This window comes from Loxodonta africana, chromosome 18 (assembly GCF_030014295.1).
Source record: "Loxodonta africana isolate mLoxAfr1 chromosome 18, mLoxAfr1.hap2, whole genome shotgun sequence".
NCBI classification, from domain to species: domain Eukaryota; kingdom Metazoa; phylum Chordata; class Mammalia; order Proboscidea; family Elephantidae; genus Loxodonta; species Loxodonta africana.
In genome coordinates, this window is record NC_087359.1 from 64,764,806 (window position 1) to 64,779,906 (window position 15,101).

A 15,101-nucleotide genomic window follows, 5' to 3' on the forward strand; every position below is an offset into this window, starting at 1 on the left:
AGACAGATCTTGTTTTTTAATCCATTCTGCCACTCTTTACTCTCTTTATTGGTGCATTTAGTGCATTTATATTCAGCGTGATTATGGAGACGTATGAATTTAGTGCCATCATTTTGATGTCTTTTTTTGTGTGTTGTTGACAGTTCCTTTTTCCCAGTTAATTTTATGTGCTGAGTAGATTAACTTTATATATTGTCCTTTCCTCATATTTGTTGTTGTTGATTTTGTTTCTGCTGAGTCTCTATTTTTTTCTTGTGTTTTATTTTGTTGAGTAGAATAGTTTGTCTCCTTCGTGGTTATCTTATTATTTATCTGTATTTTTCTAAATTTAAACCTAGCTTTTATTTCTTTTTATCACCATATCTTCCTCTCTATGTGGAAGATCTATGATTACATTTCTTAGTCCCTCTTTATTGTTTTAATGTTGCCTTCTTTTATCTCTGTTACCCTGTTTTGAGCTTTTTTTTTTTTTTAAATCTTGCTTTGTCTTTTTTTTTATTTCCCTGTCTGGGTTGACTTCTGATTGCTCTGCCCAGTGCTCTAGACTTGGGTTGATACCTGATATTATTGATTTTATAACCAAAAAACTCCCTTTAGCATTTCTTGTAGTTTTGGTTTGGTTTTCACAAATTCCCTAAACTTGTGTTTATCTGGAAATGTCCTAATTTCACCTTCATATTTAAGAGACAGCTTTGCTGGATATATGATTCTTGGCTGGCAGTTTTTTTCCTTCAGTTTTTTGAATAAGTCCTCCCATTGCCTTCTTGACTGTATGGTTTCTGCCGAGTAGTCTGGGTTTATTCCTATTGACCCTCCTTTGTAGGTGACTTTTCATTTATCCCTTGCTGTTCTTAAAATTCTCTGTTTATCTTTGGTTTCAGCAAGTTTGATTATAATATGTCTTGGTGACTTTCTTTTAACATCTGCCTTATGTGAAGTTCGATGAGCATCTTGGATAGATATCTTCTCATCTTTCATGATATCAGGGAAGTTTTCTGCCAACAAATCTTCAACAATTCTCTCTGTATTTTCTGTTATCCCTCCCTGTACTGGTACTCCAATCACTTGTAGATTATTTCTCTTGATAGAGTCCCACATGATTCTTAAGGTTTCTTCATTTTTTTAAATTATTTTATCTGATTTTTTCTTCAAATATATTAGTGCCAAGTGATTTAAATTCAAGTTCAGAAATTCTGGCTTCTACTTGCTCAGTTTTGCTCCTCTGACTTTCTATTGCATTGTCTACTTCTGTAATTTTATTGCTAATTTTCTGAATTTCTGATTGCTGTCTGTCTCTGGATTTTTCCAGCTTATTAAGTTTTTCATTATGTTCCTGAATAATCTTTCTTATTTCTTCAACTGCTTTATCTGTGTGTTCCTTGGCTTGTTCTGTGTATTGCCTCATTTCCCTCCTGATGTCTTGAAGGGTTCTGTGTATTAATCTTTTGTATTCTGCCTCTGGTAATTCCAGGAATGCACTTTCATCTGTAAGTTCCTGGATTCTTTGTTTTGAGAGCTTGTTGAGGTGATCATGGTCTGTTTCTTTATGTGACTTGATATTGTCTGTTGTCTCTGAGTAATCTATAAATTATTGTATTAGTTTATGCTTGTTTACTGTGTTGTAGCTTCTTGCTTTGTTTTGTTTTGATATACCCAAATGGGCTGCTTGAGTGAGCTAGCTTGATTATTTTCACCTTTGGAGCTCTGAAGTTCTGTTCCCAAATGGCTAGAGCTGTTATCAGGTATATTAGTCTAGGAGCCCATTCACTTTTCTTGTATGAATTCAGCTCAAGTGTCCAAGTAGCTGATCATCAAGTGTGTGGTACAGGCTCTATCCTACAGTCTTAGAGGGGCAGGGGTGATTGGTGCAGGTACCGGTACCTAATTACAGCAGGAGATAATGCTCTGAACAAGGCAGGGGGCTGAGAAATGACCCTCAAGTGTCTCTGAGGAAAGCACGTCCCTGTTCATTAGAGTGTGCAGGTGGGTTGGTTCTGCATATGGAGCATGGGCACCCAGTGTTTTTGGCTGTAAGGACTGGGAGGTACCAGTTATCCTGGGACCCCTGCCACGGGTGGCTGGTGACCTGAATGGAGCTACCAGTCCTTTGGCCCCTGATGTGGATAGGCGAGAACCCTGTTTAATAGGCACAGCAATGTCAAACATCAAACACCTACCACTCCACTGCACAGTTGGAACTGTTGGAGTCTGTCAACAAGGGCCTATTCTCCTGAAGAAGCCCACACAGGTCCATGCAGAAGGGAAAGATGCTCAAAATTCATGGACCACTTATGCCTGGACAGGAGATGCTTCTGTCCTGAGCTCCCCCCGTTAGTGGAGCTGGCAAATTATCTTTTCCCCAAATTGCAAATTTTTTCCTTCTCCCGGGCCAGGAGGATGGCTCTAGGCACTCAACAGTGCCTATGTCAGGGCCAGGGAATTCAGCCGCTGAAGCTGGCTTGGGGGTGGGAGGGTGCGGTAAAATATACGGAAGTACTTAGCTTTTGCCAAGAGCACCGTTCTTCTCAGGTTCTGGAGGTGGGAGGAGGCTGTGTGGCTGGCTGCCTCTCCGAGGAAACTGAGGCCGGATGCTAGCACCAGCCTGCAGCCGCCGCTCCTGGAATGGTGCCTGAGGGCTCCCTGTGATTCAGGTCCGGTAACTTCTCTCTGCTTCTGAATGGTCTCTTCATTCTCCTTCCCCTCAGTTCATTTTCTAAGCTTGCCTTTGATGCTCAGCGCTCCTAGCTTGTCATAAATATACTCGTTTCACTTGTTTTTTCGTGCCTTTGTTGTAAATAGGGCTCGCCGGAAGCACCTGTCTATTCCGCCATCTTGGCTCCGCCTCTCAGCAATATTTTTTAGTTCTCGGTGCATAGGTCTTGCATGTTTTTTGTTACATTTTTCCTAGATACACGATATTTTTGATGCTATTGTAAATATATTTTTAGTTTAAGTACTTTCCAATTGTTTGTTGCTAACCTATAGAAATACAATTGACTTTTTACTCTCACCTATATTCAATACTTTGTCAAATTGATTAGCTCTAATTGTTTGTAGATTCTTTAGGGTTTTCTATGCATACAATTATGTCTTCTGTGAATAATAATACTTCCATTTCTTCTTTTATTTTTCAATAGTAGTACTTTTTGTTTCTTTTCCCTGACTTTTGGAACTGGCTAGGACAATGTCAAATAGAAGTGAGAACAGTGGACATCTTTTTCTTGTTTCTGACCTAGGGGAAAGTATTCAATATTTACGATAAAGAAGTTCCTTTCTATTCCAGGTTTGTTGAGATTTTTTGTCATAAATGAGTACTGAATTTTATTCTCCCTTATTTTGTTCATGTTGTAAATTGTGTTGATTATCTAATATTAAACTAACTTTGCATTATTAGGAAAAAAAACCCCGAGATGATCATTAACTTCTGTTTTGATTCGCTCCTCTTGTGTTACAAACCACCTTACTGTCATCTCTGGCCTATAGAAGAAGCCTGCTTCAGTGCTCTTTAAGGATAGTGGTGGTCCCCTCACTAACCTCTTTCTCAATGCCTTGTTTAAAGGCACTCCTGAGAGGTATGTTTAGGGAGGAGTGAGAAAAATTGATTAATTAATAAATTTCAGTATTTCTGTTTCCCTTTGGTTTCCTTCTGTTACAGAATGCAAAAGAAGTTATGGCAGTTTAAACTCATTGACCATAGGCAATTAATTAGACAGCCTAGAAGACTGTTGATGCCTCTCCCAGGCACTTCAGTTAACACAGAATATCCCATATTATGGGTGAGTGCACCCATGTAAATTAATTTGGACCCACTGAGTTTTATATTTCATCTTCTTTGGTTTTTCACCCTTCAAATTTGCTTCTGCACATGCTCTTCAGACACCAGCTGCTATTTCCTAAAGGAGCAGGCCCCGTACTGCCCCATCTGGGGTTTGCTGAGAGCTAACTTTTGGGGTGGTAAGGGGTCAAAGGAGAGCCACTATTACCTTGTGAGACACTTGGCACAGCTACTGTCACTGAAAGACTTTTGTTTAGGGAAAGGCTGACTCCCTCCAACAGTGGAAGTGGAGGTGATGGTAAGGTTGCCTAAACCAGAAAGGAAGTTTCAGGGAGATTGGGGTGGGGGGGGGGGAAGGAGTTCTCAACATTGTGAGTGCCCAAAGTTTACTCTGAAGAGCAACTCTGTCCCCTCAGGGCAGAGCTGGAGGAGCATGTAAATGAGTCTCAATAATTACTCTGACTGTGGCCTGAATGAAGACCTGGGGGAGTTTTGTTTCAAGAGCCTTTATAACCTAGTGAAAAATTCCAGATCGTCTCTATGCTATAACCCATGCTGCTTCCTTGAGGAAGAAACTAGAGGGCTCTTCTTCAGGGTCCATTCAGAACAGTTCCAGCCCCACAGATTCCATCTGCCCCTTTTGCTTCATGACTAGGACACTCAGGGGTGACTCCATACCATCCTGGTCCTGTCTCCTCCACCTCAGAAACAGAACAGGGACCTACTCTCCAGGCCCACTACGGACCCTTTCTCCATCATGCTCCCCAAAAGGAATACTGACAGGAGTTAGACCTCTGGCTGTAAATTTCCCATTTGTGGAAGAGGAGTGAAGGCTGCAGGGCCAGGACCCTAAAGGGACAGCATCTAGTCCAGCTCAGCACAGACTCCTCAGATAGGGTTGTTGACATTGGAGAAGAAAGTCTTTATGACGTTAAGGGATAGTTTTTAACTGAGGGCTTATTATGTGTCAGCAACTGCATTACATGCATTATCTCCTTTGACCCACCCCAAACCCCAAGAGATAAGTTGAACTACTGTATCATTTTTATTAGATGAAAAAAGAAATGGTGAAATGAATTATCTAAATTCAGAGAGACATGTAATGGCAAATCTAGGACTCGAATACTGGCCTGACCTCAGAACCCAAGTTCTCAGAGAGAGAGAGGGACACCCCTCGTCTTCTCTTCTCCTCCTCCTCAGAGCATCCTGCTTTCCATCCTCCATATACAATCCTGCACTGGCAATCATAATAATTAACCAAAAAAAAAAAAAAAAAAAAAAATCCAGTACACAGGGCTTTAGATTTTATCTTACGATTCTTTTTCTTGGGCTGTTGGCCATGAAAATGGGATCAGGAGGGGAAGTTCTGATTTGGTTTCTCAGACCTAAGCCATATCTGCTGAAGTAATATTGTGTTTGTGAGTGTGTGTGTGTGCATGAAAGTATGTGAATATCTGAGTATGTGCAAGTGTATACATGCACATACACGAGCACACTGTATTAGAGAGGAGCTACAAAGCCACCTCCACTTGCATTTTCAGTGGTGCCCGTTAAGGGACCCCTTCAGAAATTTATGTTATTTTGTTGTCAATGCTGTGAATGCATCAGGGAAGTCTCAAAACACTCAGAGAACATGTGTTTGGCCTAACCTGCTGTCCCCAGATGCCAAGGGGAAGCACTTGGCCTCTTTTGTCCCTCTGAAGCTGTCCTCAGCACCATTACACTCATGAGGATCTCAGAGCACAAGTGAATTTTAGTGGCCCAGCATTGCCCAGGACTCTGGCTTCAGTCTGGAGAACTCAAGGCTCTCACTCTGCCCCTAGTATCCATGTTGATGCACTTCTTGACTCCTATGCATGGGAGTGTAAGTTTCTTTTACCTCTTTCTTCAGAGTTTCAGCAAAAATCATCTCTCCCCATGAAAAGCCTCTGACATCCAGCACTGTGGAACTCTAACCAGAAGCCCAGGTGCTCAGAAACCTCTCGTCTCTAGTTCTCTTCCTGTTTCTTTAGTTACCATATTGATTGTATCAACCACTTGTCTTACGCTGGTGCTGCTTTTTTTTTTTTACATTATTTAATGCTTTTTGTTTTTTTTTAAATCACTTGTATTTACCCTTGCACCAGACTGTCACTCTAAAATGTTGCCCTATTGGTCAGTAACTCAATTTATAGGTCCAAATACCTGCGTTAAAGGTTTCATCTCTCTATTACCGGAAATGACTAGTGCATTTAGTGCAACGCACATCTATATTAATTCTTAATACCTAATGAACAAAGCACAAAGTCCTTGTTTTGCTTAAAAACCCTCCACAATATAAACTCAAACTTCTCTTCCAGGTTTATTTCTTCCTATTCTCCTGCCTGTACTCTCTGCTCCTGCTAAAGACAAAACACTTTTGCTTGAATTTACACTCCGTGGTCTGAACACTGTCCTTGAGTTTTATTCATGATGAGTTTCTTGGGCTTCATCTATTAGGTGATGGGTAGAGAGTGAGTGCTTTTAAAGAGACAGATACATTCACATTTGGATTTTATAAACACAATTTTGGATTCAGTAAGCAAATGTCTTTATAAAGTAGCCTGGCTGAGAAAGGAAGGACAGAGGTAAGAAATGAAGTGGTAGCTAAAAGGTTTACAAAACTGAGAAGGCTCATTTAATGACTAAAAATGCTGTGATACGTTTACTAGTTAATGGGAAGGAGCATTTAGTATCTACTAAAGAGAGACATACTAAAGAGAGAAAATACAGCAGCTGAAAGAACTAATGGAACAATATTGCTGAAGAAATAGAAGGGAGTAAGAATGAGAGATGCCGTGCAGTGATTTACTTAATACGGCCCTTTTAGCCATTCAAAATTTTGAAATGATGGAGTGGAACTATGCAGATAAGGTGCTTGTAGCCCACCAAAGAGATTGGACAGCCTACTAATAATGCAATTAAGATGCATGGAACCTTTTTGGGGGTGGGACCGTGCAAATAAGGTGTATGAAATCCTAAAAAGTGGATTAGTCAGTTTTGCTGTCCTGTGAGGCTTAAAAACAGAGCCAATCCCAGAGCAGAGGGAGACCTCACTACCACCTAGAAAGAAGAACCAAGCAGAGCATGTCCTTTGGACTTGAAGTATCTGTGCTGAGAATCTCCTAGGCCTAGGAGAGAGAGAGAGCTGTAACACCAGAGATGGTGCAAGACCGTGAGAAGCGGTGGCAAGCATGGCAGAGAAGTGGCAGCAGCAGAACCAGGAGACTGCAGGAGATGGTGCAGAGGGCTTCCTGGCACATGGAGCAAAAGAGCTGAGTGCCTGCAGGCAGGAGTCTTGCTGGCAGAGAGCGGTGCCTCTGGGAACTTTGTGGAGCTAGGCTTGTCAACCTGTGGGTCTAGAGCTGAGCACCTTTGGGCTGAGGCTTACTGGCAGAGTGGCGTGTGTCTGGGCACTTATCAGTGCAGCTCAAGAGCTTTGTAACACTTTCCTGAGCAGAACAGAGTCTTGGCTGGCCCAAGGGGTAGAGGTCCATGGAAAAGCCTGCCTGTGGGCACAGCCCAGGAGCTGTCCTAACTAAAGAACTGTATCCTGATTCATTCCTGACTCTGAATTGTAACCTGGTACTCCCCTAATAAACCCCATAATCGTGAATATTGTCTGTGAGTTCTGTGTGGCCATTGCAACAAATTATTGAACCCAGCAGAGGAGTAGAGAGTGCAGTGGAAGGGACGGCTGGAGTAGGAATTTGTAAAAAGGCTGGAGAGACGAGGCATGTCTACCTGCACTTCATAGGAATCAGCCTTGGGATGCTGACAGTGATAATGATTCTCTTTCTGTCCCCTTGTGAAGTTAGATGAAGAGGTCTGAGGCTGTAGCCATGCCATTTTTGTAGTTGGCACCATTTTTTACAGGAGCGTATATGTGGATATATACTTTTATTTTGAGTCTTGGGAGACAAAGAACAGGATGGAAGCTTATGTATGGAATTATGTGCATGGGAGAATATTAAGGAATTGTTCCGTTATGGGTTTAACTTTCTCAGCGAAGACGGAAGTGGCACTCAGGTTTCCAAGAGAGTTTTGATGCAGGATGTCATGGTGAGTTTGAGGACAGTGGGAAAGGTTCCATGGACTGCCACAGAGAGTAGGGAGAGAGAGTCTTGCTGAAGAGTATTGAGGGTTCAAATGGAATTGAGCATCATGACTTCTAGCTCCAAGTTTGTGTGATTTCTCCACTATTTACTACCCAAGAATAAGTAGTAAGACTGGTCTCCATGGAGTCCATTCTAACTCATGGTGACCCCACATGTGTCAGAATTGTGTTATATAGGGTTTTCAAGGACTGATTTTAATAGATCGTCCCACCTTTCTTCTGATGTGTCTCTGGGTAGACTTCAACCTCCAACATTTCAGTTAACAGCCAAGTGCATTAACTGCACTACCCAGAAACTCCAAACCAGTGACCAACAAATTGATTCCAACTGGCGGTAACAGATTGTCCTAGGTTTGAGGCTTTATGAAGGGTGGGTGACCATGGGGTTCAGGCTGGGGAGGGATTAAAGCACCACAACTGAGTTGACGGCCTGAGATGCAATAAGAGGTTAAGAGACTGAGTAGATTAAATAATGATAGCAAAAGCTTGTTGAAATCTATCCTTACTTGCATCCACTTACAATTTGCTTCCTCTGTCCTGAATCTTTCTTCCATTCCATCTTTCTCTCTTAGCATGATATAATGGCCCCTGGGTCCCTCTTTCCAGTGTAAATAAGCTCCCATTTATTCTCAAACTTTTCACAGGCAACACTCTGTCTCCAACCCTCAGTGAAACATGGCCTTCATCACTCAAACCTGTGAAATCTTTATTTTCAACTAAATTTGTTTATTATGATAGTATTAAAATATCAGAAAGACAAAGAGAATAACATAACAAGAACCCATTATCTAGATAACTCATTATCTAGATTTAACAAATATAACATTTGGTACATTTGCTCCAAATTTTAAAGAAATGTAGTACAGATACAGTTGTAACCCACTTTGTTCTCATCTAAACCCCCCTACCCCATACCAGGCATAATCACTATTCTGGAGTTGGTCGTATACACTCATTCAGGGTTTATGCTTTTACTACATGCCACTGCCATTGATTCCGACTCATAGTGACCCCCACAGGGTTTCCCAAGGCTGTAAATCTCTACGAGCGCAGACTGCCACATCTTTCTATGCAGAGCCACTGGTGGTTTCAAACTGCCAACGTTTTGGTTAGCAGTCGATAGCTTTCTTCAACTGATGGACCAATTCTAAGTTTTCTATGTAACAACATACATCCTTGTGAATGTCTCCTTGAGCACATGTTATAGAGTTTCTCTAACATCTAATCTCCAAGTAGAATCGCTGGGTCGGAGGTATGTGAATGTTCATCTTTACTAGAGGTTAAAAGCAAACAAAGAAAAAACCTGTGGCATTTTGATCGGGATTGCATCAAATTCATAGGTAAATTGAGTCCTTTTACCACATTGAGTCTTTCTATCTATTAACATTGGGTATCTCCCCATTTATTTAGGTATTCTTTTTCATCCTTAGCAAAGTTTTGTAACGTTTTTTGATGCTGGTCTTGGACCTCTTTTGTTAAGATTGTTTCTAGATTCCTTAAAGCTCCTAATGCTGCTGTGAATGGCAGGGTCTTCAAAAAATTAAAATTTGTAATTTATTGTTACTTAAGTATAGGAAAGTATGGGACAGTATTGATTTTTCAAAATGTTAGTTTATATCCAATAAGCTTGTTGAACTCTCTTAGCTTATCTAGAGATTCCTTTGGTTTTTTGTTTTTCTTTTTGGAGACAACCATATTTTCTGTGACTTCTATTCACTTTCCAATCTTTATATACCAAAATATTTCCTAGTGTTCTTTTCACAAGCAGGGCAGCCCTTCAGATGTTTTCTGCAGAGGGATCAAGTTAAGCTCCTCTGCTTCATGCAGATCTGTGACCACATCTCCTGTACCAAAGGGGCATTAACATGCCACATCCCAGCCTAATTCCTGGTAGGAAACCTCAAGGGCCACTCCAGCTTGGTATAATGTTTTGAGAACATCAGTCGCTTCAAAGTGACAACAGTTCCACCCTAGAATTACATAGCCAATTATGTGTCTTTTTTATTTGTCACACTGGATTAGATTTCTGGCCCATCTAGTTAGGTAGGTTGCCTCTGCCAGTGACCAATATAAGTGTACAATTCTTGCTTTAAGCTTGCTCTTTGCTTCTCATATGTAAAACCAAACCAAACCCATTGCTGTCGAGCCGATTCTGATTCACAGTGACCCTAAAGGACAGAGTAGAACTGCCCCAAAGGGTTTCCAAGGAGCGCCTAGTGGTTTCGAACTGCCAACGTTTTGGTTAGCAGCTGAACTCTTAACCACTGCACCACCAGGGTTTCCTTCTCATACATGAGCACTCTCATTTGTTTTGCTTAAGTTTGGCTATGTCTTTTATTTATTTAACTTTTATAATTTATCTAGAATTTTGTGTGTTTTAATAAGAATGAGACCTATTGACATCAGCTTAGTCATGTTGCCAAAAGCTCCTCCTCTGAAATCTTATATTGCCATAAATAGGGATTTACCATAGTCTCTGAGCCCTCCAGATTTACTGAACGCTTCCAACCCTGAGATATTATGTATGATTTTGAATGAAGATGGGAAAGAGCATTTCGGGAGAAGAAACCAAATTCCTTTAGATTCAGAGGTGAGAAAGCACTTCACAATTTGGGGAGAGATAACTAGACCTGCATCCCCTGTTCCTAGCATTTAACTCACCAGTGCACTATAGGAGACACAGAATTGGTAATTGAATTAATTATAGATTGAATTACTTACTGAGTAGAAGTCCATTTAGAAAAATTAGTGAATTACTTAGGATAACGTAGACTACAGTAACAAATAAGTCTCAACATGTAGAATGGTTTAAAGAGAATACAAGTTTATTTTTCTCCTTTGTAACAGTTGTAGTGGGTATTTTTGGTGGTGGGTGGCTCTACTAGACATGGAGAAGAAGGAACACTGTTCATTCCACCATGTGACTCCATTATTCCCTTCAGTCTTCTGCCATATGCACCCAGCTAGAAGAAGGGGAAAGAGTGTGGAAGAAGCCCAGAACTGGAACACACCAATGGGTTGGCTAGAACTCAGTCCCATGACCACATTTCACTGTGAGGGGGGTTGGGATTTGTAGTTTAGCTGGGTGTACAGGAAGAAGAGAATAGCATGGGTTTGGGTGAGCAGCTAGTAGACTCTGCCACAATTCCTATGGTCTCAGAGTGCAAGATGGATCAAAGAAGAGGGACTCTGTAGTTATCTGTTCAGGGAGTGTTACTGTATTTCTGGTGGAAAATGATGGTGTAAGCTAAAGCCCTGATGGAATGAGTAGAAAAATAGAGTTAAGTAAGACATATTTTAAATGAAGGATCACCAAGATCAGATGTAAAGGTAAGGGAAAAACTGGGTGAAAGTGCCTGTGAGCACCCACATGTGGAGACCCCATGAAATAAATTTGGATGCAACTTAAGAAATATCCAGTGCAAAGTTATTGGTGTCAACAATGAAAAATACTCCACAATAATCTCCTGGAGGAGATAAAAATGAGCAAGATGTGGTTTTTCTCCTCCGAAAACCTGGCAATCTACTTAGGGTGGATGTGCAGAATACAAGGTTTGTTCAGACACGTTGGGGGGGTGATTGAACATGGAAATATGGGAAAGAGAGATCAAGTCTACAGATACAGCCTTCAGCGTCATTGGCAACATGGTAGTTGAAACCACTGTGAAGCTGGATGAGTCATCAAAAGAAATAATGAAGAAATGGAGTAGAAGATCAAGAAGAAAAACATTGCGATTACATATAATTAAAGGTTTGAGAGATAAAACCTATCAAAGGAGAGGGCAAAAGTCTATTTTGAAAATAGAACACCTGAAGGGGGAGCTGTGAAAAATTTGCTAGGCTGCTTTTGATACAACCTACACTCAATGATCCTTCTTTACAACTGACTGATGTCAGTGTAGGTACCTGTCACCTCCTGGCCTTTGGCTCAGTCTGAGTTTGGTCAGTGAACCAATTCCTAATTGTCCAGAGTAACCCTTCTATGGACACACGCATTGCAGTGGAGAGTTTTTTTTTTTTCCCTTAGATTTCAAAATGCTGTGCTTTTCTTATCATGTGTAATAAAATTAGTGTGTGATTCTGGATTTTCTATTAAGCTGTAAAGTTGAAGGCAGAGACTATGCCTCAATTCACCTTCTTTTCTCCAACATAGTCCCTGGCACAGATGGTATGCTTAACACCTATATGTTGAATAAATAAAATCTACTTTTCTCAGATGTGTCATTTTTTATGAGGCCTATCGAAATGTTTAGAAAATGGTATATGAAAAGTTAATTATTTGCTAAGTGATTATGTCCTGGGTGTTTGGGTTGGTGGTTTGGGGTGGGGAGGATGAATTCACAGATTCCTCACTTCTTAGACATGAGTTTCTAGGGGTGACTGACAAATAGTCCCACTGACCTGCAGGGATTTTTTTCCCCTCAAAATATTGTCTGCCTCTGGATTTAGTTAACCCTGGTAGAAAGGCAGCTGATCTGTTGAGTCAAAAGTGGAGAATAAGGAAGATCATCAAAAAATAACTTCACCAATAATTCTAGATTCTTCTCCCTTTCATACTGAAGGAGCCATGAGGAAAGAAAACCAGTCCTCTGTCCTGAATTTCATTCTTCTGGGAATTACCAGCCAACAGGAGCAGGAAGATGCCTTCTTCATCCTCTTCCTGTTTATTTACCCTATCACATTGATTGGAAACCTGCTCATTATCTTAGCCATTCGCTCTGATGTTCGCCTTCACAACCCCATGTACTTTTTCCTTGCCAACCTCTCCTTTGTTGACATCCTTTTCTCGTCTGTAACCATCCCTAAGATGCTGGCAAACCACCTTGTGGGCAGCAAAGCCATCTCCTTTGGAGGATGCATAACACAGATGTACTTCATGATCGCTTTGGGTAACACAGATAGCTATATCCTGGCTGCGATGGCGTATGACCGTGCTGTGGCCATCAGCCGCCCTCTCCATTACACAACAATTATGAGCCCAAAGTTTTGCATCTTGCTTGTTGTTGGGTCTTGGGTTGTTGCAAATGCCAATACCCTCCCTCACGTTCTGCTCACAGCTAGTCTGTCCTTCTGTGGGAACCGGGAAGTGGCCAACTTCTACTGTGACATTTCCTCTTTGCTCAAGTTGTCCTGTTCTGATATCCACTTTAATGTGGAAATGATGTATCTAGGGGTTGGTGTTTTCTGTGTGCCATTAATATGTATCATTATCTCCTATATCCGGGTCTTTGCCACTGTTCTACGGGTTCCATCCACCAAGGGTGTGCTCAAAGCCTTTTCTACCTGTGGCTCCCACCTCACAGTTGTTTCTTTGTATTATGGGACAGTCATGGGTATGTATTTCCGTCCTCTGACCAGTCACAGCCTAAAGGATGCAGTGATAACTGTGATGTACACAGCAGTGACCCCAATGTTAAATCCTTTCATCTATAGTCTGAGAAACCGAGACATGAAGGCTGCCTTGGGGAAACTCTTCAGCAAGAGAATTTCCTCATAACCAATGTGAGGTCACACTTTGGGGATGGCAGCCACCATTAAGCATGCACTTAAGAGTCCAGCTCCAACGCCAGCCCCTTCCGAGAGCCATCATTGATTTTCTCAGTTAGAAAATTCTTCTTCTCAGAAATCTTGTAATAGCTTGATAAGACATCTGATTGAGGTTTTCACTTTGTACACACTCTTGCTCCTATAGGCAAGATGACAGCAGAAGAATATTGGGTTTATTTCCCAGTTATGCTACTGACTAGCAGAGTAACATTGAGAAAGTATGATCATTGACTTCCGCATCTATATATTGGTAATAATAATCTATGTCCTGCCTCTGTCATTGATAAGCCAAAAATGAGAAAACATCTTCACAATACATAGAAAAGACAATCTCTTGGCTATATGTGTATATAAACAAACTATAAATCAACATACGTACTTATTTCAAAACTCACTGCAAAGCTGCAGCAATCGAAACATGTACTGGCATGAGGATAGACATATAGAGCAGAGGAATGGAATTGAGAGTCCAGAAATAAATCTATACATCTATGGTCAATGGATTTTTTTTTAATTTTAATTTTTTTGTGAAAATACGCACAACAAAACTGCCCCTTATTCCACAGTTTCTAGACATAAGGATCAGTGACATTGGTTACATTCTTCACGTTGTATCAATATTCCTGTTTTAGTTGTTTCACTCACATTTACTTACTCTCTCTTCCTCCCCAACCTTTTAAATCTATGCTTTAAAATAGCTGTTGACCCTTTGGTAGTATATAATTTTTTTTAAAACACAGTATTTATTCAAAGGGGAAAATCTTTAGTCTTTGGGCTAAACTGTCACTTAGCTTAAAGATGACTTCAGGGGATGGTTTCAATTCAAAATTTGAAGAGTAATTCAGGGTCATTGCCTCTGGGACTCCTCCAGCCTCAATAGGTCAAATGAGTCTGGATTCTTTAAGAATGTGAAGTTCTGTTCCAACCTCAATAGGTCAAATGAGTCTGGATTCTTTAAGAATTTGAAGTTCTGTTCCACACTTTTTTCCCTCTTTATCAGAATCCATCTATTGTGTTCCTGATCAGAATGCTCAGTAGTAGTAGCTGGGCACCATCTAGTTCTTTTGGTCTCCAAGTGCAGAAGGCCAAGGTTTAGGTAGACAGTTAGTACTGTAGTCCAGTTCCTTCTATGATTATTGTGTTTCCTTCTTTCTGTTTTGTTCCAGACAAATAAAGATCAATAGTTGTTATCTTAGATGGCTGCTTGTCAGCTTTTAAGACCCCAGACACTGCTTACCATACTGGGAGATGGAAAGTAACCTTTAAAAACTATATTTGACTGGGATGTCCCATGAGACCATGGTTCTAAGCCCCCAAATCAAGAGAACTAACCTCATGGGGAGATTGGTTCTATCTAATTAGTATCAGGATCTGTAGCCCTTCCCTTCTTTTTTTTGGTTGTTGTTATGTGGTGCAGTGGCTAAGAGCTTGGCTGCTAACCAAAAGGTTAACAGTTCAAATCCACCAGCTGCTCCTGGGAAACCCTATGGGGCAGATCTACTCTGTCCTATAGGGTCACTATGAGTCAGAATTGACTTGACAGCAAAGGGTTTGGTTTTGTTTTTCTTATTGTAGTAAAACCATACACAACCCAACATTTGCCCATTCATCCCTTTTTCCTGTGTACAGCTTATTGACTTCAGT

At 40.9% G+C, this 15,101-nt stretch overlaps 1 protein-coding gene across 1 annotated transcript; it reads left to right on the plus strand.

Moving 5' to 3' along the window:
• Positions 1-12,210: 12,210 nt before the first annotated feature.
• Positions 12,211-13,407, plus strand: LOC135228039 (olfactory receptor 1A1). Its single transcript, XM_064270393.1, has one exon. The coding sequence runs from the start codon at positions 12,478-12,480 to the stop codon at positions 13,405-13,407; it is 930 nt and encodes a 309-aa protein (XP_064126463.1). The 5' UTR covers positions 12,211-12,477.
• The last annotated feature ends 1,694 nt before the right edge of the window (positions 13,408-15,101 follow it).

Coding starts and splice junctions, on each gene's coding strand:
- LOC135228039 (XM_064270393.1), top strand. CDS start 12,478: ATGAGGAAAGAAAACCAGTCCTCTGTCCTGAATTTCATTCTTCTGGGA.